This window comes from Myodes glareolus, chromosome 3, assembly GCF_982192425.1.
Source record: "Myodes glareolus chromosome 3, mMyoGla1.1, whole genome shotgun sequence".
Lineage (NCBI taxonomy): Eukaryota > Metazoa > Chordata > Mammalia > Rodentia > Cricetidae > Myodes > Myodes glareolus.
In genome coordinates, this window is record NC_142028.1 from 27,452,028 (window position 1) to 27,474,440 (window position 22,413).

At 48.1% G+C, this 22,413-nt stretch overlaps 1 protein-coding gene and 1 non-coding gene across 6 annotated transcripts; one reads left to right on the forward strand and one right to left on the reverse strand.

The window, feature by feature from the left end:
• The first annotated feature begins 553 nt into the window (after positions 1–553).
• Cops7a (COP9 signalosome subunit 7A) lies at positions 554–8,161 on the forward strand. 5 transcript variants are annotated; one of them, XM_048444189.3, is made up of 8 exons: positions 554–705; positions 1,156–1,360; positions 3,565–3,640; positions 3,836–3,924; positions 4,677–4,879; positions 5,775–5,880; positions 6,040–6,191; positions 6,362–7,172. In XM_048444189.3, exons 2-8 carry the CDS (start codon positions 1,199–1,201, stop codon positions 6,399–6,401), a joined length of 828 nt encoding a protein of 275 aa, XP_048300146.1. In that variant the 5' UTR covers positions 554–705; positions 1,156–1,198; the 3' UTR covers positions 6,402–7,172. The 5 variants fall into 5 exon arrangements, with proteins under 5 accessions (XP_048300146.1, XP_087760362.1, XP_087760363.1 ...); XM_087904236.1 differs by having other exon boundaries at positions 602–729; XM_087904237.1 differs by lacking the exon at positions 6,362–7,172 and adding an exon at positions 7,216–8,161 and having other exon boundaries at positions 654–813.
• LOC125407118 (U6 spliceosomal RNA) lies at positions 1,675–1,781 on the reverse strand. The gene has a single exon (XR_007234118.1). It is a non-coding gene; the product is annotated as a U6 spliceosomal RNA (small nuclear RNA).
• Positions 8,162–22,413: the final 14,252 nt, after the last annotated feature.

Sequence of the window (22,413 nt, forward strand, 5' to 3'; positions counted from 1 at the left end):
GAAAATTTAACAAAAGAAAACCTGACCAATACACCCCCACTCCCTTTACTATTTGGGGTATTGCTGTTTCCTTTTGAGACTGATTCTCACATGGCCCAGGAACTTGCTATGTAACTGAGGCTGGTTTTGAACTCCTGATCCTCCTGCCTCTACCTCACAAATGCAAGAAGAGGCATGTGCCACCAGTCCCGGCTCCTTTACCTTTTAAAAGTTTTTTTTTTTTTCTTAAAAACACAAGTGGCTGAACTACCCAAACTATGACTACCGCTAATTTCGTCACATTTCCCTCCTCTCTACTTTTTTTTTTTTTTTTTTTTTTTTTTGCGTCTTCTCGCCTGCCACTGAAGCTCAAGTCGCCGCAGAGACTTCGTGCCGCTCTCTCCCCTCCTGCAGCACCCGGGCGGACCGGCGACCCAGGATCTCCCCCGAGCTGGGGTTTCCTCAGCGTCCTGCACTCACCGCTCTGGCACCCATAAATCTTAACTACAGAGCGGAAGAGCGCACGTCCCGGGCCGTCGGAAAGCGGAAGCAGTCCATAGTCGCCGGGAACCCGCCTCCCGAAAGCGGAAGTACGGCCCTAGAAGCTGGCCATAGACGCGGGCGGCTAGAGCGACCCTGCGGGAGGCGGCAGGAAAAGCTCGGAGCAGCTGCCGGAGGTGACGGAGCGGCCGCCCCGCCCCGTGCGCTGGAAGACGAGGCTTTCAGGTAGCCGCGGTAGTCTGTTTCAGGGTACGACCCAGCCTTGGGCGCAGACCCTCCGTACCGGGGCTGCCGCTTTAAGGGAGGGTGGAGCTACGAGTGAGGAGCGTGGAGGTGAGGTCACGTGATTGCGGGCACGTGCAGGACACGAGCTGAGAGCTGGGGGTGCGTCGTCGTTGGGTTGGACACCATGTGCCACCGCTTCCCTCACCGCCTCTTCTGTTTTGGGGCTCAATGGGGTGCACGTGGTGGGGCTTAGGATTAGGCCCTGGATTGGGGGACAGGGTGGGCGTGGCGAACTTTAAGGAACCCTAGAGCTGGGTTTTAGACCTCGTGACCTGATTTCTCAGTGCATTTGTGACTTAGTGCCTCTGGAGTGCAGTTCCCTGCCCTTGAGCTGAGCAGACCCTGACGGCGCCCAGGGACCTTTAGCTTCATGTTCCTCTTTCCTTGCAGCTCCAGACAACTTGAGGCCAGAGCCCCGCACCTCGGTGCAGCCATGAGTGCGGAGGTGAAGGTGACAGGGCAGAACCAGGAGCAGTTTCTGCTCCTGGCCAAGTCGGCCAAGGGTGCAGCGCTGGCTACGCTCATCCATCAGGTGCTGGAGGCCCCTGGTGTCTACGTGTTTGGGGAACTGCTGGATATGCCCAATGTTAGAGAGGTGGGTTACTTGCCTTGGGCCCGAAGTTTCTTCTAAGAATGCGTGGGCCCGTTTTGTAATCAGTTGCACGCAGGTGAACAGGGTACTGATAATTAACCATCAGTCAAATAAAGGTCTGTGCTTCCCTTTGGAGATGGGGGGAAATCTGTAAACTTAATGCCCCTCCCTTTGTACACACACTTTTTGAGGGAAGGTTTCACTGTGAAGGCTTGACTGCTCTAGACTAGGGTCAGTCCCCGCCTGGCTTGATGTTGGACTTGTGACAATCTTCCTGCCAGTGCCTTGTGCAGAATTTAAATTTTTCTTTCTTATTTAAAAACGTGGAACACTTCTCGAACTTGCGTGTCATTTTTGCTCAGGGGCCATGCTGATCTTCTCTATATCATTTGCGTTTTTGTGACTGTGTTGCCAAAGCGATCAGGGATTCCTCTACCCACCCCACCACCACCACCCACCCCACCCCCCGCCCCCGAGGCAGGGTTTCTCTGTGTAACAGTCTGGCTGTTCTGGAACTTGCTTTGTAGACCAGGCTGGCCTAGAACAGAGATTCACCTGCCTCTGCCTCCCGAGCGCTGAGATTAAAGGCCTGCACCACCACCACCCAGCTGGATTTTTAATTTTGAGGGGAAAGAGCAGGTCATTCAGAATACTCCTTGTAAGTTCCAGCTTTTCCACCAGTGTGATGCCTTTTAATAATGTCACCTTTAATCCCAGCAATCAGGAGTCAGTGGAAGGTGAGTTCAAGGCCAGCCTGGTCTACAGAGTGAGTTTTAGGACAGCCATGGCTATTTCACAGAGAAGCCCTGTCTCAATAAACAAAACAAAAACAAAAATCATGTCACCTTGATCAGAGAAACCATATTAAAAGGCTCAGTTTTCTCTTAAAAATGGTGATGAGAAGCTGGAACATAACTCGTTGATAGAATGCTTGCCTACCGTTTCAGAACTTGGGATGCTAAGGCAGGGGCATCACAAACTTTAGGCCAGCCTGGGCAACTTAGACTCCACCTCAAAAAGGAGTAGGGGTGTAGCTCAGTGAAAGAGCCCTTGTCTGTAGTATGCGAGGCTCTCTATAGGTTGAATTCTCAGAACTGCAAAAAGGAAAAACTATGCCGGGTGGTGGGTGATGCATGCCTTAATCTCAGCACTTGGGAGGCAGAGGCAGGTGGATCTCTGTGAGTTCAAGGCCAGCCCTGGTCTACAGAGCGAGCTCCAGGACAGGCTCTAAAGCTACACAGAGAAACCCTGTCTCTTTAAAGAGAGAAAAGAAAAGCCTAAGAAGCAGTGCCCCTCACAGTTACAGAAGTAAAATTGTGGGAAGTCTAAAGCCTCCTAAAAATAGAAAGAATGAGCAAGTGTCCCATTTACTAATTCATTTAAGGTAGATAATGAGTAAATCACTATGAACACAGCAGAGAACCACTCACAGAAATGACCGAGCAAACAGATTGCCCATGCTCTGGCCCCAGCCTGTGTCCTGAGAGGCTGGTAGCAGGGTGTGGCTAAACCGAGCCGAGTTTTAGAAGGCCTGTGGTTGAACCAGAGGATGTAATGGTTTTTGGTTGCTGTTCCATAGACAACTATCTTTTGTTCCTGATTTTATCTACAGTTCCCAATTGCCTAACAGTGTTTAGTGTTCTGCAGAGTGCAAGCTACTAGGCTTGTCCTTCAAGCTTGTATTCGGTTAAAGAGAGCAGATAAGTAGATGAAAATGCGTAAGTCGGTTATTTAGCAAGCGTTTACTTTGAGGGCCACGGTTCTGCTGCATCCTTGTAGGCCTGCAGATGCCTTGTTAGAAGGTACTGTTCAGTGAGAGCCTGCAGGGATGGCGTGCCAGGATGAGTGAGGGGCAGTATGAAACACTAGTGGATGATGTAAGACCACCTCACTGAGGATGGTCTGAAACAGGCCACAAATTCTGTGACCTCTGGGGGCCAAAATAGCGTCATTGACAATGTCTGATGTCTGCGTGTGGTCCTCTGAACACGGAATGTTTTCAACCCTGATTTAGAGTAAGAATTTAATGTGTAACATGTCAAAGGGCTAGAGGTAGAAGTGAATGAGCCCTTAGAGCAAGGGTGTATGTTTGGAGACGTAGAGAAAGCCTCTTGGTGGATGGACCAGGATAGGTTCTGTTGAAGGATGGGGTCAACAAGTTGAGTTCAAAATAGGTCCTTCCTGTCACTTCCCTTATGTTCTTGCAGTTGGCAGAGAGCGACTTTGCCTCCACCTTCCGACTGCTCACAGTGTTTGCCTATGGAACCTATGCTGACTACTTAGGTAACTAGGGGCTGGAGCTGTGACGCTGTGGGGCAGGAGAAGGGTGGTTTCTGGAGAGACCTGCAAGAAACTCCTGGGGTTCCCTACTTAGATGCCATAAGTGAACCTGGCAGCCTAAGATCAGGATGGTACAGAAAACTTGGAAGGAACTGCTAATAATAAGACAAGACTTGTGGGCTTCTGCTCCTTTCCTAGCTGAAGCCAGGAATCTTCCCCCACTTACCGAGGCTCAGAAGAATAAGCTTCGACATCTCTCGGTTGTCACTCTGGCTGCCAAAGTCAAGGTAAGTGACAGTCCTGAAGCCTGCCATCCTATTGTTTGTTCCTGGGAGAGCCATTGACCTCCCTCTGGCTCGATCAGAACCAGTTCTCCGTACTGCAGTCCTTTAGGGCTGATAGTCTCTCAGTGTGGACTGAGTTCTAAGTTATCTCTTGTGTTTGGTGTCCTGTTTCATCGCCATACAGAGTTCTAGGCCTCAGAGCTAGAGATGGGGTTCTTCTCCTGTGAAGCAAGCACCAAGCTTCTGTTTGCTAAGCTAAGATGTGTGTATCTCAGAAGTAGCCCTGTGGTCGCAGTCTTTCGGCACAGTACATCCATCATGTGTCCCTCGTCTTCTCTCCCACTTGCTCACTAGAATTGAGCCCTGGTGATTTTTGCTGGAGTCGGGCTCATAGTTGTGGATGCCTTGACTAAGTCTGTGTGCTAAGCACAGTAATTCTAGGCCCCTCCTATGAACCTCTGATGTCAAGCTGATGTAATGCAATATCCTTAGCTACTGCCAAAGGAGGCTGAGGCAGAAGGATTAGTGTGAGATCAAGTCTAGCCTGGACTACATAGTGAGCCAAGTCAGGCTGGGCTGTAGCATGAGAACCTGGTACCTTGCTTTGCTTTAGAACTAATTTTTTCTAGGAAATGGTTTAGGGATAGGAGCTGAAGGCAGGTGGGACTCGGCCTTGTGGGAAAAGTGGAAAAAAGAGGAGAGGATTATGGAAAGACTTTCCCTGCTTTTGAACCCTCGTCTGTCCCTGGCCCCAGTGCATCCCATATGCGGTGTTGCTTGAGGCTCTTGCCCTTCGGAACGTGCGCCAACTGGAAGACCTTGTGATTGAGGCTGTGTATGCCGACGTCCTTCGTGGCTCCCTGGATCAGCGCAATCAGCGGCTAGAGGTTGACTACAGTATTGGGCGGGACATCCAGCGCCAGGACCTCAGTGCCATTGCCCGAACCCTGCAGGAGTGGTGAGAACTTGTCAGGCCTTGACTCCTTCCTTATACAAGCAGGAGAGCACAGGGCTGGGATGCAGAGGGTTAGCCCAAGAGGAGAGAAAGAGACCAGCACTTTCCTCCAGGGGCTTCCAAGGGAACAAGCTTGACAGGGATGCTGGGTGCTAAGAGGCAGAATTGTTGGGGCAGTAATTGGGGAAGGGAATGGGAGTGGTGCTCTTGAGGTTTCTTAATGGGATGCTTATCACTGTCATAGGCTGAATTTAGTACAATGGCACATAACACCATGGGCTATGGGTCTCTGTCTCCTTTTCTTTTTTTGTATCCCTGTCCAAATGTATTATGATCTCACTGTGTATCCCAAAATCCTCTGCCTCTTCTTCCTAGTATTGAGATTACAAGCATGCACCATTGCACACCACCATGGCTGGCACTCCTATTTCGTGTGTGGTTTCTACCCACATCTTTTTGTTGTTGTTTGAATTTTATTTTATCATTTTTAGCTGTGTGTGTGTAGTAGAGGGGTGGGTGTGCAGATGAGTGCAGGTGCTCACAGGGCCAGAGATGTCAGATCCCCTGGAATTGGTGGTTGTGAGTCACCCAGTGTGGGTGCTGGGAATCAGTGCAGGTTCTCTGGAAGAACAATACAGTGTTTTTCTCCACTGAGCCATTTCTCCAACACCCCCGGCCCCACCCACATTGTATGTATCACTCAACTACTTCCTTATCCCTTTCTTATCCAACTCCAGGGTTTTTGCTGATGAGAATCTGTCGGAGCTGGTCCTCAGGTGCTCCCAGCTTAGGCTAGGGTTTCGAGTCCGGCTCAGAGGCTTGCTCTTGAGTTTTTTTATTAGTTTTCTTTATTCAGCCCTCTTCTGCTGACACCTTTCATCTGCCATGATTCCCACAGGTGCGTGGGCTGTGAGGTTGTGCTGTCTGGCATCGAGGAGCAAGTCAGCCGTGCCAACCAGCACAAGGAGCAGCAGCTGGGCCTGAAGCAGCAGATCGAGAGTGAGGTAAACAAGGCAGGGAATGCGATCAACTACAGCTCCCCAACCTGGACTCCTGGCTTGTGCACAGGGACTGGGATGTGGATGAGGCAAACTGATAAGATATCAGGACCTGTCAGGTTCTGGAACCTACTTTGCTATCCCCCATTCCTTTCATCCTGATAGGTTGCCAACCTTAAAAAAACCATTAAAGTTACAACAGCAGCAGCAGCTGCGGCCACTTCTCAGGATCCTGAGCAACACCTGACAGAGCTGAGAGAACCAGCTCCTGGCAGCAACCAGCGCCAGCCCAGCAAGAAAGCCTCAAAGGGCAAGGGGTGAGCCCGTACGGGGAGCCGCTTGTTTCTGGGTACCCCACTCTTAACCTTGGGGACCTCAGCCTGGCTGCTCCACTTGCTTTAGTCATTTGCATGGGGTCGGGAGTGGGGGTGTCCTCCAGGATTTAGGGGACCCCTTGCATCCCCTCTCTCTCTCTTCCCCTTGCCAGACTCCGAGGGAGCGCCAAGATTTGGTCCAAGTCGAACTGAAAGGACTTGTTTCTTCCCTGGGATTGTGGGGTCCCAGCTGCCTACCTGCCTACCCCTTAGGAGTCCTCAGAGAGCCTTCCTGTGCCCCTGGCCAGCTGATAATCCTAGCTCATGACTTTTCATCTCCTCCACCCCCAAACATAAGCCACATCCTCTATAGGGAAAAGGCCAGTACAGGTCACGTTTGGTTGGTACTTCTGTGTTCCATTTCCTTTTCCTGCCACGCTTGCTCTCATCTTCTTCACTCAGCACTGTTCGTGCCCATTTCCCATGTCATTGAGCAGGTTGGCAGGCCTATGGAGGGTGCTGATCTTCACCACCCACAGGTGTTCTCTACCATGCCTACCCCTGCATGCCTAATCTGCAGTTCCTCCTCCCTCCCTGTGCCTATTGGGCTGCATCTGAAAAGCCATGGGGAAGGGTGTCCTTCACCTTCATCCCAGCCTTAGAGTTCTGGGAGTGGCTGACACTTTGGTCCCAGAACCCATCACACTACAGCTGTTTCTTGTCCTCCCCGTGTCCTTGGGTCTGGGAGTGCTGCTTCAGCGGCTCCAGAGCTGAGAACAGCCGTGTGTGAGACGTTAGGAAGTGGTTCTCTGTTAACTAATCATCTTAGGAAACCCAATGGAAATCCCGGAAAGATTTCTATCTCTTCTTGTGATTTTGTTGGGGAAGGGAATATAGATTGTATATTAAAAAAAAAGTATATATGAATAGGTCTATATATAACATGACACAGAAATAAATCTATGAGAAATCTGTGTACAAAAATGCCGGGAACTGGGCCTCTTCTGTCTTTGATGTTTGTTAACAGGGAGAAGACTAATCCCCAGCCCCTCTAAAGCCGAGTGCTGGAAAGTGAAAGGAACCAGATACTGTTTGCAGACTCCTGGCTAGCAGCCGGGAGACCCAGACCCTGGGCAGGTTGCTCCATACCTCAGCCCATGCCCAGAAGTAATGGGCGCCTACTGAGCACCACATGTCCTAACAGTGGAGCTGCAGCCTGACCGCCACTGTCCCTACGCCCAAGGACCCGCAGGGCAGTCTGTTCCTCTCACCTCAGAATCACAAAGGGGGCGGGTGTTGGTAGTGAACTTGAATTTTCACATTGAAAACACATAAAACTATTAGCTTTGTTGGTCTTTGGCCCTTTTGTTTCCCAAGAAGTATAGCAGGAGGTCGGCCTAGAAGCACTGCTTGCTTTCTAGAGGTGGGGATGCAGTTGAGGGTGGGCAGTTAAACCCTCACTTGAGTGTGAAGTGCTGTCTTTGAAGGGCCTAGTAGGTAACTGGGCCTGTGCTGTTCTCTAGCTGGGGATTTAGAATGAATTGCCTTTTTTTCTGTTTTGGACAGCATCTCTAAATGTAGCCCTGGCTGTCCTGGAACTTCTTTCTATGTTGAGCAAGCTGGCCTAGACTCACAGAGATCCACTTGCCTCTGCCTCCAGAATGCTAAGATTAAAGTTAGGTGTCATCCTGCCTGACTATAGCCAAATTGCTCTTAACTGCTTAAAACTAGCAGTCATTGGACCGGAAAGTAGGGGCAAAGTCCTTTTGTTTTTTGTTTGTTTGGGGGTGGTTATTGTTGAGACAAGTCTTTTGCATTTCAGGCTAGCTTTGAATGGCCTTGAATTTAGGATCCTCCTGTCTCTAGCTGAGTGCTGGGATTCTGTGTGTTTACCACTCTTGGTTTTTCAGCTTTCCCTAGATAAGCAAGCTGCTTGATTCTCTTGCTTCTAAAATAAACCTTTTTGTCCCAGACGCTCCACTGTACAGAAGGTGCTGATTTCTGGTGTTCTGAGCCTGCCCTCTGACCCCTACCCATGCCCTGGTTTTTCCCTTGGAACTTAGTTGTCTCCTTTCCTGGAGGCCGGTTCCAGACCACTGCTTCTCCATTCAACATTAACAGCTCTGAAGTGCCAAGAGAGCTTTGAACTGCCTGGGGGGGGGGGGGCAGGGGGGCACACCATTCCTGTCCATCAGGACACAATAGTGTAGCGTGGATTTGACACACTGAGAGCTCCTGTTTTAAATCATAAGGGAAGGGAAACGATTGCTAGGCAGAGTGAGGACTCAGTTTTTGTTCGTTTCTTTTTGTTTTGTTGTGTTGAGACAGCATTCTTCTGTATAGCTCTGGCTGTCTTTGGATCTCTGTAGACCAGCCTGGCCTCAGATTCACAAGAGATCTCCTTGCCTCTGCCTCCCAAGTGCTGAATCAAAGGCATGCCATTATGTATGCTTGGTTTTCAATCATGAAATTTGTTCAAAGGTTAAGGATTCCATGTGCTCAGGGTACATGGAGTCCTAAACAAGCATACCACCTACCCAAGTACTCACATGTACTGACCCCTCCTGTGCTGAAGTCCTAGATGTCCCGCCCTAAGTCATGAAAGTTCAGGGTTCACATACATGAAACATGGCAAATGATTATGGAGGGAGACATGGCTGAGTGGATAACATCTCCACTCTGCAAGCTTGAGGACCGGGTTCAGATGCCCAGAATCCACTGTAGACCCTGGGGGGTGTGACTGCAACCCAGTGCTTCTGGAAGACGGGCCCTGAAGACTACCCTGACACTCATGGGCCAACTAGCCGGGCATTCGCTGTGGGGGCAGGAGACAGAGTTCTGCCAAGAAACCCACTTTCAAATGAGGTGGAAGGTCAGGACTGACACCTAAGGCTGCCCTCTGACCTCCCAGACTCTCAGACTTACCAGTGAAGCCGGGCGGATGCAGTGGAACATCTGTTTTCCAGCTTCGGAGGCTGAGGCAGGAGGCTCTCAAGTTCAAAGCTAATCTGAGCTACATGTTAAGGTCCTCTCAAAATACGAGAGCTGAGCTGTATAGCTCCTTGATAGGGTGTTTGTCCACTGCTCCCAAGATCATGATTTTTGATCTCTGGTGCTACCACCCTGTGTGATAAGTGCCCATTCCCTAGAGCTGGAAAAGAGGGCTCAACATGTAAGGGTCTCTTGCCTCCAGGTCTGCTAAAACCATGAGTTCTTGCTGGGCGGTGGTGACGCACACCCTTAATCCCAGCACTTGGGAGGAAGAGGCAGGTGGATCTCAGTGACTTTGAGGCCAGCCTGGTCTATAAGCGCTAGTTCCAGGACAGCTCGGGCCACACAGAACCCCTGACTCGAAAAACAAAAACCAAAAAAAAAAAAAGTTCAATCTCTGGACCCCACATGGAATGAGAGAACTAACCACTGCAGGGATCCCTGTATGTACGTATGTGTATGCGTGTATGTTGGAAGGGATGCATAAATGTAATAGATTAGAAAACAAGCAGAAGTTCTGAAGGCAGAGTAGCAAATGATACGTACAGATTAGACCATGCCTAGTCTGGTTTTCCTTTGCTTGTTATATTTGCAGTTTTAAATTTTTAATGTATAAAAGTGTGTGCATGTGTGTCTGTGTATCAAGGGGGCGGGGGCTGCAGAGGGCATCAGATCCCCTGGAACTGGATTTACTTAAGGTTCTGAGCTACCATGTGGATGCTGGGAATCAAACCTGGGTCCTCTGCAAGAGCAGCTTGTGCTGTTGCTCAGGAGTCATCTCTCCAAACCCTAAAAACCTTGAAATTTTAAAAATAAAATAGAACTTAGCTCACAGAGTAGGGGTTTCCATGGGCCTTTTCATCCTTAGCTCTGCTTTTACCCTGTGCTATGGAGATTACTCCCCAACCCACCCTCTGCTCAGTTTTGTTTAGTTTGTTTTGGTTTTTGGAGCCAGGGTTTCATGTAGCCCAGGTTGGCACAGAACATAACTGCATAGCTGAAGGGGACCTTGAATTCCTGGTCTTTCTTCCTGTAAGTGCTGGGATTACAGGCTTACACCATCATACATACCTATGGGATATTGCTAATTAGCAGAGACGCCCTGTGTTCTATTTATTGAATATGTTAGAGATCAGACATTCCCAGAGGCTGGAGAGACGGCTCAGTCGTTTAGAGTGCATACTTCTCTTGCACTGAACCCAAGTTGGATTCCTAGCCTCCAAAGTAGATGGCTTAAAACTGTCTCTAACTTCAGCTCCATTAAGATTTGATGATTGGCATCTGCATTCCCTTAAACATACCCACACACAAATGTACACATATCCACAGTAAAAAGAACTCAAGAAAATCCCGTGAAATCCATACATAAGAAGGCTACTAAAACTCATAGTGGTGGGGAAAGTTTTTTGTACTTAGGTGGACTTAGTCTAACATCGGTGGGTAGAACAGAGTTCAGGGATGTCTATAAATACCAGCACTGCTGCTCTGCAACAAATCAGCTTGAACTAGAGGCTTAAGGCAACTGGGCACAGTGGTGCACACCTGCAATCCCAACATTTACGATGTTGAGGTAGAATTGCTGCAAGTTTGAAGCCACCCTGGGCTACAGAGTTCCAGGCTACCCAGAACTGTATAGCAAGCCCCTGTGACAAAACAAATCCCCAGCATATTGTCTTTGGTCATATGGTAAGAATCTGGGTAGAGCTGAGCTGAATTCCCACTTCAAGGTTTCTCACAAGGCAACATTTTAGATGTGAGCCATTGGACTGAGTATAACTCACTGGTCCTGCACTTGCCTGGCATGGGTTTGATCCCCCCTCCCACAAAAGGAAAGGGTATTCAATAAGGCCATGGTTCTCTCAAATGTGGTAGGCTTGCTTCTGACTCAGTGGTCAGCGGGAATCACCTCATGGGTGTTATCAGGGCCCTGAGCAATGGTTAGTGGCCACTCAGATAGCCCTCACCATCATTGCAAGAACCAGAAAGACTGCACCAGCAGGATGAAGTCACCAAGAATGACAACAGATCATTTCCAACACTGAGTCATACAGCCTATGCCTGAGACGGTGGAAGCTTTTTACACAGGGTGACCTGGCAGAAAACAGGGAGCATTGGTAGCCATGATGTAATTGCCTACCAAAGGCAGTATTTCTGTGGACCACCAGCATCAAAATCCCTGTTCATGCCAGGCAGTGGTGGCACACACCTTTAATACCAGCACTTAGGAGGCAGAGGCAGTCAGACCTCAAAATACATTTAAAATATAACAATTGTGGGCTGGAGAGATGGCTCAGTGGTTAAGAGCATTGCCTGCTCTTCCAGAGGTCCTGAGTTCAATTCCCAGCAATCACATGGTGGCTCACAACCATCTGTAATGAGGTCTGGTGCCCTCTTCTGGCCTTCAGACATACACACAGCCAGAATATTGTATACATAATAAATAAACAAATAAATAAACAGTTGCCAGATGATTATAGCACATGTCTTTAATCCCAACGCTCTGGAGGCAGAGGCAGGCAGACCTCTGGGTTCAAGACCAGCCTGGTCTGCAGAGTGAGTTCAAGGGCAACCAGATCTACCTAGAGAAACTCTGTCTCAAAACCAAGAATTCCTGTGCCAATTCCTGTAAGTTTAAAAGGGACTTTGAGATGGCTTAGTGGGTAAACCTCCCTCAAGTTATCCTCTGACTTTATACACATGTGTACTTGATATGAACATGCCCACACATGTCCACATGCACTAAATATGTAAAAATCTCTAGATCAGGTCTAAGCTGGGAAGTCCTGAGTATGAAACCCTCTTGCCCAGATGAATGACAACATGGACTGACTGTGACCTGGTATTGAGGGCTCTGGAGAACAGGGAAATGTCCAACCACCATCAGGAGGGATAAGCAAAGGTTAAACTGAGGACACGGAGCGAGAGAGCAAGACAGAGCTTGTCTTCTGGTGTTCTCAAGTGTGTGGTTATAAACTGAAGGTTTGTGAGCTAAGCAGTGTTGGATGAGCTGAAAAGCGGTTGACAGGGAAAGCCACATCTTGCCTGGAGTTAAAAAGAAACCTAACAAAGACATGGCTTTGATACCAACTAAAAGCTGGGGTAGGAATGAACTTACGAGGAGGAAGGCACCATGCTAGGAAGAAGAGCAGGGCCAGTTCCTGGATGCAGGAGTGTTAGCCTGTACCTCCTGCTTGGCCAAATATGAGATATGTGGGGCAGGATATACAGGGTGGCTTTTTGTTGTTGTTGATGTTTGTTTTTGTCAGATTGTTGGTAAATATATATATTGACTGAAAAGCCTGAGGTAATAGAAAATGTTTGTGTTAAATTAGGCACTCTAAACATTGGAGTTTGGGGTGATTTTTTTGTATTTTTGCCTGAATCTATTTCCTGGAGCTGGAGTGATGGTTTGGTGGTTAAAAGCACTTGTTGCTTTTGTCAAGGACCCAGGTTTGGACCCAGCATCCACATAGCATATCTAACAACCCCCTGTAACTCCAGTTCCCTTCTTCTGGCCACTGTAGGTACTGCGTGCACATGGTACACAGACATACATGCAGGCAAAATACCCATAGACTTAAAAATAAATACATCTGCCGGGCAGTGGTGGCGCATGCCTTTAATCCCAGCACTCAGGAGGCAGAGACAGGAAGATCTTTGTGAGTTCGAGGCCAGTGTGGTCTACAGAGTGAATTCCAGGACAGGCATCAGATACACAGAGAAACCCTGTCTCGAAGAACCAAGAATGAATGAATGAATGAATGAATGACTACATCTTTGGGTCAGTAGGCTCATCACTCTGTCATTCTGCTGTGCTCATTATTGGGCTTAGAAGCCCAGCCTGTGCCCCAGCAAGGCAGCTTAGCAGCTGTACCCAGCGAGCTAGTTAAAAGAATTAAATTCCTAGTGGAAGAGAAAAAAGGCTTATTCAGTGTGGCCACAGCGGGAAAAGGGGCAAAGAGATCCAGTGCCCCGCCCTGTTCATCTCTGAGGTCCTGAAGTGAGGTTAAGGTTTAAGTGGAGGGCAGAGTCACACCTATCTACACAGTCTAGCACAGCGTGTGGCCAGACCACTACTGTCTTTTCTGTGGTCTGACAAGTTGTGAATCTCTTTCCAAGAAAGCAGTCTCCCTTCTGGCTGGGTTAGCCTCTCGACTTCTCCTTACCAGCATGAAGTTTATGGGGAAACCTGGAGGCAGGCAGATCTCTGAGTTCGAGGCCAGCCTTGTCTACAAAGTGAATTCCAGGACAGCTAGGGTTGTTACACAGAGAAACCCTGTCTTAAAGAGAGAGGAAAAAGAGGAAAAAGTTTCCAGAGGGGTGTCCAATTGACAGCCAAAACAGGGGACCCAAAGGTCTCTTTAGTGTCCTCATCGCTGCCAGGCAGGTCACACTCTCAGGTGGAATGCATGGAATAAGTATGGGGGTCTCAGGAAAGTGTTAGCAGAGAGAACCTAGGGTTCAGTATTCCATCACAGCTTTCTCCTTTATCGTTGCCAGACCTGGACTCAAAGGCAGCCTGAACGTGAGGTGTGCATGAGGCAGACTGAAATAGCTCTGCCCTAGAGCCTCTCCTGCAGATTTGATTTTCCTAGGCTGTCCCCGGAGACCCTGGCAATACAGCATAGTGCAAGGATGTGTGCACACAAACATGCACCCTCATTCACACCTGTAGAGGGAGCACCTGACTCTGCACTCCCAAGAGTGGGGTAGGGGTCTTGAGTACAGGTCTAGAATTGGTTACACAGCCTGGCTTATATGGAGACCCTGCTTCAAAACCAACCAGTTTCCTTCCCCACCCACTTCTCTTGCTGTACGTTTACCTCAAAATGTGATAAATGTGATTTTTACCTTTTTTTTTTTTCTTGTGGTACTAGAAGTTGAGCCAGGGCCTTAGTCATGATAGGCAAACTCTTAGCGTTACATCCGTGGGCCTAGGATAAACTACTTTGATTGTAATCTTCCCTAGAACTCAGCATTAATTTTCAGTCTGTAGAGTTTCGTTATTTGTAGTATTTTATTCTTGTCCTTCTTAGAAATAGGTGTGTCAGCTAACCATAAAAGAAGGGCCAGACAGTGGTGGCACACACATTTAAGACCAGCAGATCTCTGAGTTCAAGGCCAGCCTGGTCTGCAAAATGAGTTCCAGGACAGCCAGGGCTACACAGAGAAACCCTGTTTCTAAAAAACAGCAGCAAAAAAGAAGATAAAGGGACCTGTGTGGTGGTAACATACCTCCATAGTTCACTAAGGTGATAAACAAATTCTAAGTAAATAGTGATAAGTCTGTCTTCTGTAATCCCTAGACGACTTGGTAAACCACACTCCTTAGGCTATATGAAGTCCACTGCCTCGCCTGGTGTGTGTGTGTGTGTGTACATGTGTGTATTTGGGGGAGGGGTTCATGTGTGGGTGGATGCATTCACAGAGGTATGCATGTGTGGTATAGGTCAAAGGACAACTTTGGGTATTGCTCCTCAGACACCCTCCGTGGTTTTTGTTTTGTTTTTGATTTTGTTTTTTGGTGACACTCACTAGCTAGGGACTTACCAAGTGGCCTAGACTGGCTAGCCAGTGAACCCCAGGGGTCCTGTTGTCTCCACCTCCCCAGCACTAGGATTACAAGTTTGTACTGCCATTGGATTTTGTTTTGTTTTGTTTTGTTTTTTTTTTTAATACAGGTTCTGAAAAAAAATAAAATAAAAATAAATTTTAAAAAAATACAGGTTCTGGGAATTAAACTCAGGTTCTAAGGCAAGTACTTTTACACATGGAGCTCTCTGCCCAGCCCCTACACTGCTTCTTTTTTATAAATAAAATTTTAACATAATTATGTCTCATTTATTTAGATGTTTTCATAATGTTGCTTTTGTATTACAGTGTCAAAGTTGAATGTTGGGAGAGATATTGGGCCTATAAAGCCCAACATATTTATTATCTGACCACAGAAGAAGCTTGCTGATCCCTACCTACAACCACTAAATATATGTATACAGAGAGGTGATGAAATAACACAGAGGAATTTAGTGGAAAAAATCAATACATGACTTTTCAGTATTCAGTAATACAGGCCTGTAATCCCGACACTTGAGAGGCGGAGGCAGGAATATCGTAGCCTGAGCTCCACAATGTGACCCTGTCTTAAATAACAAAATAAGGAGCTGGAAAGATGGCTCAGCCACTAAAGACTAGGCTCACAACCCAATGTCAAAAGTAAGAAAAGTAAATCTTTAAAAAAAAAATGGAGCTGGGCAGTGGTGGTGCATGCCTTTAATCCCAGCACTTGGGAGGCAGAGTCACATAGATCTCAATGAGTTCAAGGCCAGCCTAGTCAACAAAGAGAGTTTCAGGACGCAGAGAAACCCTGTTTCGGGAAGGAAAGAAAAAGAATACTAAAGAACATTCAAATGAACCTGAACAATTCTGGAAAGCGGTGACAGGAGTTACAAATGCAGTGACAGAAATAAGTCACCTACCTGCACATTCCAGTTCAAACAGAATGCAACTATATGCTAGTTCCAGAAATCCTACAGTGGGCTAAAAGTAAAAGACTAGGGAAAATATACCATCAAACACTAACTAAAATAAGTTAAATTGGGACCGGCAAGATGGCTCAGCTAATAAAAAGACTTCTATCGAATTTGATGTCCAGTTTGATCCCCAGAACTCCTGAAAGTTATCTTCTGGCACACACACACACACACACACACACACACACACACACCACACACACAAGCATGCACGTGCCTGAGCACACATACACAAAATAAATGCAAAAAATTTTAATTAAGGGCCAGGAGAGATGACTCAGAGGTTAATGAATGAAAATGAGGACATGGCTGATCCTAGGTCTGGTTGAGAAAGGTTTTATTGCAGATATGAGGGAAGAGTTCAGCCAGAGGTATCCGGAAGGGTCCTGACTGAGCCGGCCCTGAGAGGTGGGGGTGGGGGTGGTGGACCAAGAGAGGAGCCAAAAAACCAAGAGAGACTGCAGTTGATAGAGAACTCAGAAACTGGGGGGAAGGGAGGCCACGCCCAGGGGCGGGGTGGGGTGAAAAGTGATGGGAGATCCTGAGTGAGGTTTGTACCAGGTTTCTTTGGGTCCTGACAGAGTACTGGCTGTTCTGCCAAGGATTTGGGCTCAGTTCCAAGCACCCATTTGGCAGCTCCAGGGCAACCTGATGCCCTCTCTTGGTCTCCACAGGCACCAGCCTTCACACATGTGGTACATAGACTTACATTCAGACAAAATACTCGTATATGCATAAAGTAACAAAATAATTCATCTTTTTTCAATAAAAAAGAAAATGGGTTGTAATATCGGTTAACAGTTAAAATGGGGGTGGCATTACATAATGATGAAACCGTTTCCTAAGGAAACACTTTCTGGAAATGTAACTTATAACTATAGAGCTTCAAGCCATGGGAAGATAGATTGATTAAGAGACATGGAGAGCCATAAATATAGCTGAAGGCATTGTTGTGCAGGGGCTTCTGAGTCAACGCAGAACATACCCAGACACCAGATTCTCAGCACAAAGGAGCATTGCCCTAGAGGTACAGGAGGTGGGGGGGGGGGATGAGGTGGGCGAGGAGCTGGAGGGGGTCTCCCTCTGGATCCTCGGGCAAAGAGTGGCTAGTGTCTGTGCAGGAGTGATTTATTTTGGTTTTGGGTTTTCAAGTCAGGGTTTCCCTGTGTAGCCCTGGCTGTCCTGGAACTTTGCTCTGTAGACCAGGCTGGCCCCCAACTAATAAAGATTTGCCTGCCTCTGTCTCTGCTGGGATTAAAGGCATGCGCCACCAGTGCCCTGCTGCAGCAGTGTTAAGGAGAAAAGGGGAAGTCTGTGTCGGGAAGAGTTGGTAAGCCCTGATTGGACAGGTCAGTCAATATAGCCAAATAATGAATTTTGATAGTTGGACCTTGGTGTTTTAGTCGGGCATAAGGAAGTGGTCAAATAAGGGAACAGATCTTGGTGGCTAGCTTTAGGGATGTAATCTAACAGTTTAGAGAGGGAAGAGGAGAGGGCAAGATCTGCTGGCACCATGCTGGCCATGCTCTGACCTGTTAGAGAGCCCTTCATGTAACAGTTAGCTTGGGCTGTTAACTTGACACAAATCTTGAGCAGAGGGACCCTCAACTGAAGAATCGCCAAGATCATATTGGCCTATGGCTGTAGCTGTGAAGTGTTTTCTTAATTGCTAGCTGATTTAGGAAGGCCGGTCCCACTGTGGGTGGCATCCCTATGGGTGTGGCCTGGGCTGTATCAGATAAGCGAACCTTGGGACAAACCCTGTTCTCCCAGTCTCCGGTCTCCATTTCAGTTCCTGCTTGACCTTCTGCTTTGACTTCCCTCGATGATAAACTCTAACCTGTAAACCGAAACAAACCTTTTCCTTCCACAAGTTGCTATAGGTCAGAGTATTTATCACAGCCACAAAAAGAAATAAATAGCCCCAAACCTCAATAACCAGCAACTAAATAAACGGGAAGATAGAGAACCGAACAATTCCACCAACTAGCAGAATCGAGGTGACACTCAGCAAACTTTCTGAGGCTGGAGAGATGCTCAGCAGAAGACTGGGGTTTCATTCTCAGCACACACATGGTCCTCAGAATTGTCTGTAACTCCAGTTCCAGGGGATCTGATGTTCCCTGTGGTCTCCACACATATGGTTCCCAGACATACATGCAGCAAAATGCCCATATCTCAACAAATTTAAAATAAATGACACAGAGCTGGGATGTAACTTAGTTGACACAGTGCTTACCTAGCATGCACCAAACCCTGGGCTCAGGCACCAGCACCGTATGAAGCTGGGTACACACACCTGTAATTCCAGCACTCAGCCAAGAAGGCAGAAGGATCAGAATTTTAAGGTCACCCTTCTTGCTCAGAGAGTGCAAGGCCAGCCTGGGCTACGTGATACTCCGTGTCTAAATAAATAAATGAACAGGACTGGGAATGTAGCTTAGTTCTAGAGTGCACAGCAGGACAGGCTGATGCCGTAATTTCAGTACTCACCAGGTTCGGGTACCAGATTGCCACATATCTGAGGTCAGCCTGGGCTATAGAATGAGACCCTCGCAAAAAACAAGTCAAGAAGCAGTAGAGTGCTCACCTAGCATGCGCAAGATGGTGGGTTCCACCCAGTGCTGTAAAACAAATGCGAAGTAAGAGCTGTCATGGTGACATGTGACTAGCAGAATCCTAGCTTTGGGAGACTGAGATGGGAGGATTTGTAGTTCAAGGCTAACCTGGGCTACATAGTGAGACCCTGTTTCAAAACAACAATAAAAAATTCTTCTTTATTATGTCTCTCTCTCTTTGTGTGTGTGTGTGTGCCCCAAAAGGCCAGAAGATGTTGGATGCCCTGGAGCTGGAGTTACAAGCAGTTGTGAGTCACCCAGTGTGGGTGCTGGCATCTGAAGTTTGGGTTCCTGCCATGACTTCTGAACTTTGGTCCTCCACAAAAGCAGCAAGTGCTCTTAACTCCCAAGCCATCCCTCCAGCTTCCAGGTCTTGAGCTTTTGATTTTCCTGCTTCTGCCTCCAGAGTAGCTGAGAGCACAGTCTTTCAATTCTGGAATTGTTCTGTAGACCATAAATTAAGCCCCCTCTATACTGGGGATCAGCTGGTTCCTTCCTGCTGCATTCTCTGTCAATTGGCATTTGTCCTTATCGTAAATTCAGGATGGAAATTATATATTTAAATTTTTTGCTGGGTTGGAATCAGGGCCTCGTACAAAGCAGGGAAGCCCTCTGCCAACGGAACTCTACCCGTAGCCCCAGGACGTCTTTCCCTAAATTCCCTAATAAGAGCAGCTTCGCTTTCTCCCGCCTTGACCTTCATGCTCTCTGCCCAACTTTCAGAGCCCAGCTATAACACTTTTCTAGGCCCCTTGTTGCCTCTCTTCCTTCAGCCGCCTCTGCCACTTGGTCAGCCTCCTGGCTAGGGGACACTACCACTGCTGTCATCGAAGACAGTGGCACAGAACCTGTAGCCCCTCCATGTGGCAGGGAATAGGCAAGAAGAGGGATGGGTGCTGATGCTGGGAGAAACAAGAAGGGATTCTTGTCGGGTGATGGTGGCACAAGCCTTTAATCCCAGCACTCAGGAGGTAGAGGCAGGTGGATCTCTGTGAGTTCAAGGCCAGCCTGGTCTACAGAGCTAGTTTCAGAGCTAGGGCTACACAGAAAAACCCTGTTTTGAAACACCAAAAGCAGGAGGGTGGTGGGAGGAGGGGCGGAAATGGAAACTTTTATAATTTAATAAAATTAAAAAAAAAAGAAACATCAAAAGCAAAAAAGAAGAAGAAGAAGAAGAAGAAGAAGAAGAAGAAGAAGAAGAAGAAGAAGAAGAAGAAGAAGAAGAAGAAGAAGAAGAAGAAGAAGTAGAAGAAGGGCTACTCTACACCTATCCAAGAGGTGACTCATTCAGGGAGGAAGAGTGTTAAAGGGCATAGGAAGGGCAAAGAGCTCCGAACACTCTAACTCACCCATCTCAGGGGCACCCACAGGGCCTTACGCAGCCAGGGCCAACAGCATTGGCAGGTCAGATCCTTCAAGGTGCTTTCTTTCAGCTCTGTCTTCACCACTGTTTCTCCCTAAGGATGAAACGGCAGTGTGGAAAGCCAGCCACACAAGGTCTGTTCTCTGGGCCCAGCCGGGGGCTCGTGGCTTTGACCTCCCAGAACCTACGATACCATACTTTTCCCATCTTTATCCCCTCTCCCACACAACATCACTCATCTCTTGCCCCTCCTACCCACCTTATAATATAAAACAGCAGGAGGTAGTTGGTGTGGAAGTACATGCTTCTCACCTCAGCCACACAGGGAAACTGAGGTAGGGGGTCAAGTTAAAGGCTTCATAGTAGGAACTTGCCTCGAAAAAGACAGCAAAATGGACTGGAGGTGTAGCTTAATGGGAGTGTTGTCTAGTGCCACAATCACGTACACACAAAGGCTGGGCATTGTATCACATCCATAATCTCAGCACTTCATAGGCTGAGGTGACAGTGAAGTGGCAAGTTAAAGGCCAGCCTGGACTACACAGCAAACCCCTATCTAAAACAATCAGAACCGAACCCGAACTCCCTACTAACACAAAACAAAACAGCAAGAGGTAAAGGCTTCTCTGCTCTCACCCCTAGCTAAGCAGGAAGGGCCTAAGCGAAGGGCTCCTTGCCCTTGCTGCTCCCTCAGTCCTAGAGCTCAAGAGGAGGACTTGTCTTGACATGTGTGATTAAGTAGACTTTAAATATATGAGCTGATCTGGGAGTGGTGGCTCACGTCTTTAATCCCAGCGTTGGGGAGGCAGAGCAGGCAGATCTGTGAGTTCAAGGCCAGTCTGGGCTACAGACCAAGTTCCAGGACAGCCAGGGCAATGTAGAGAGAACCTGTCTCAAAAAACAATAAAATAAAATAAAATAAAATAAAATAAAATAGATAGGTAGATAGATAAATGAAATCTGAACTGACAGCACAGATTTAATTTAGTTTAGTTTCTTTGGAGATATTACATAGCCTGGGCTGGTATTACAGTATGTAGCCCAGGCTGGTCAGCACAGTTCTTCCTCAGCCTCCTGAGGGAAGGTGCTGGGATTATAGGCATATGTCAGCATGCCTGGAATTACTGTGATCTTCCTCCAGCTCAGTTCCTGATTCTCCAGGTAACAGCATCTATACGACTGGGACATGGAATGAAGGAAGATGAGAAAGGACCAAACCTGGGGCCAGAGAGAAAAGAATTCAAACCACAGCAGAGTAGACCCTAAACACTGGCTTCCACTTGCTGCTGCAGGAAGGGCTGAGACACGGGGGAGGCCAAAGACGACAGTTCCCAGAAGGGAGAATGGATGGTTACGGGCCAAGCCCGGGCCAGCAGGACAATTTCCAGTTTGTGTCTGAAGTGTTAGGCGCTCTGAGGCGAGTGGAGCCCAGGGAGCACGGAAGCACCTGAGGGTAACAGAAATCCCAGAAGCAGGACCCGGCTCCGCGTCACCTAAGCTGTATTGCCGACGTCCACGTCCAAGTCCACGCAGTTCTGAGGCAGGACTCCATGAACCCAAGCCTCCAACGTGAAGCCGGAAACTAGTGCTAAGAGACAAGAGCCTACTTAGCATCATGGCTCCTGAGTGGTCTTGCTCATGACTGACTGCATTTTCTGCTTGGTCTCACACCCAGGACCAGCCTTCTCCCGACTCATACTTTTCTGGGGATGGCCAGACCTGAGTGTGTCTGCCTGGTGTCTGGGCTGAGAGAGGAGTTGTCGAAGTGAGGCTGAGCCGAGATGGAGAGCTGGCAATGCCAGCATTCCTCAGGAGAGTCACTTTCTTTTCTTTTTCTTTTTTCTTCTTCTCTTGAGAAAGGGTCTCTTAACCGGGTGTGATGGCACATGCCTTTAATCCCAGCACGAGGGAGGCAGAACCAACTTCTGAATTCAAAGCTATAAGGCTATCCTGATTTACAGAGAGAGGAGTTCCAGGATAGCCAGGGCTACACAGAGAAACCATCGGGGGGGTGGGGTGGGAGGGGGAAATGAGAAGGAGACAGAGAGAGACTGATTCTTTGCATAGGTCTGGCTGTCCTGGAACTCATTTTGTAAACCAGGCTAGCCTCAAACTCGCAGAGATCCTCCTGCCTCTGCCTTCCCAGTGCTGGGATTAAAGGCATGCACCACCACTTCACAGCTCACCTCACTGTGATCTCAGAGGTCAGGTGCCGGCGGGGGGAGGTTACCCAGAATGGTTAGTTCCTCTCCTGGCACCTTGTGTCCTACAATATGTCCCTGCTGAGCACTACAATCACATGGCCCAGGCTGAAGCAAGGTGATCGTGACCAAGCCTAGAGCAGGGACCAGGGGAAACAGTTCTTTAAGGCTGGGGCTGTAGAGCAGTGGTAGACACTTGACTGGCCTATGCGAGAAAGCCCAGGTTCCGTCCCCAGCCCTACAGAAACAAAACAATTAGTCTATATACCTGAAAACCAGGACGGGAATGAGAGTGTGAAACACTGGTTATGGCCTTTAGCTAAAAGTCCGTGTCCTGCTCTACTTCATCCGTAACTACACTCAAAAGCCTGTGGTAGCTCAAGTCTGGAATTCTAGCACGGGGGTGGGGGTGGGGTGGGAGGGTGTTGTCAGAAGTTCAAGGTCATCTTCAGCTCCATGTTGAGTCAGGTCCCTTCCCACAAAACAAAACAAATGGACTCCAAAGAACAACACAGGAATGTG

Bases quoted from the DNA above. Each gene is read 5' to 3' on its own strand.
- Cops7a (XM_048444189.3), top strand. From the start codon at position 1,199: ATGAGTGCGGAGGTGAAGGTGACAGGGCAGAACCAGGAGCAGTTTCTG. The intron at 1,361-3,564 runs GTGGGTTACTTG...ATGTTCTTGCAG, and splicing joins ATATGCCCAATGTTAGAGAG to TTGGCAGAGAGCGACTTTGC. The intron at 6,192-6,361 runs GTGAGCCCGTAC...TCCCCTTGCCAG, and splicing joins AAAGCCTCAAAGGGCAAGGG to ACTCCGAGGGAGCGCCAAGA.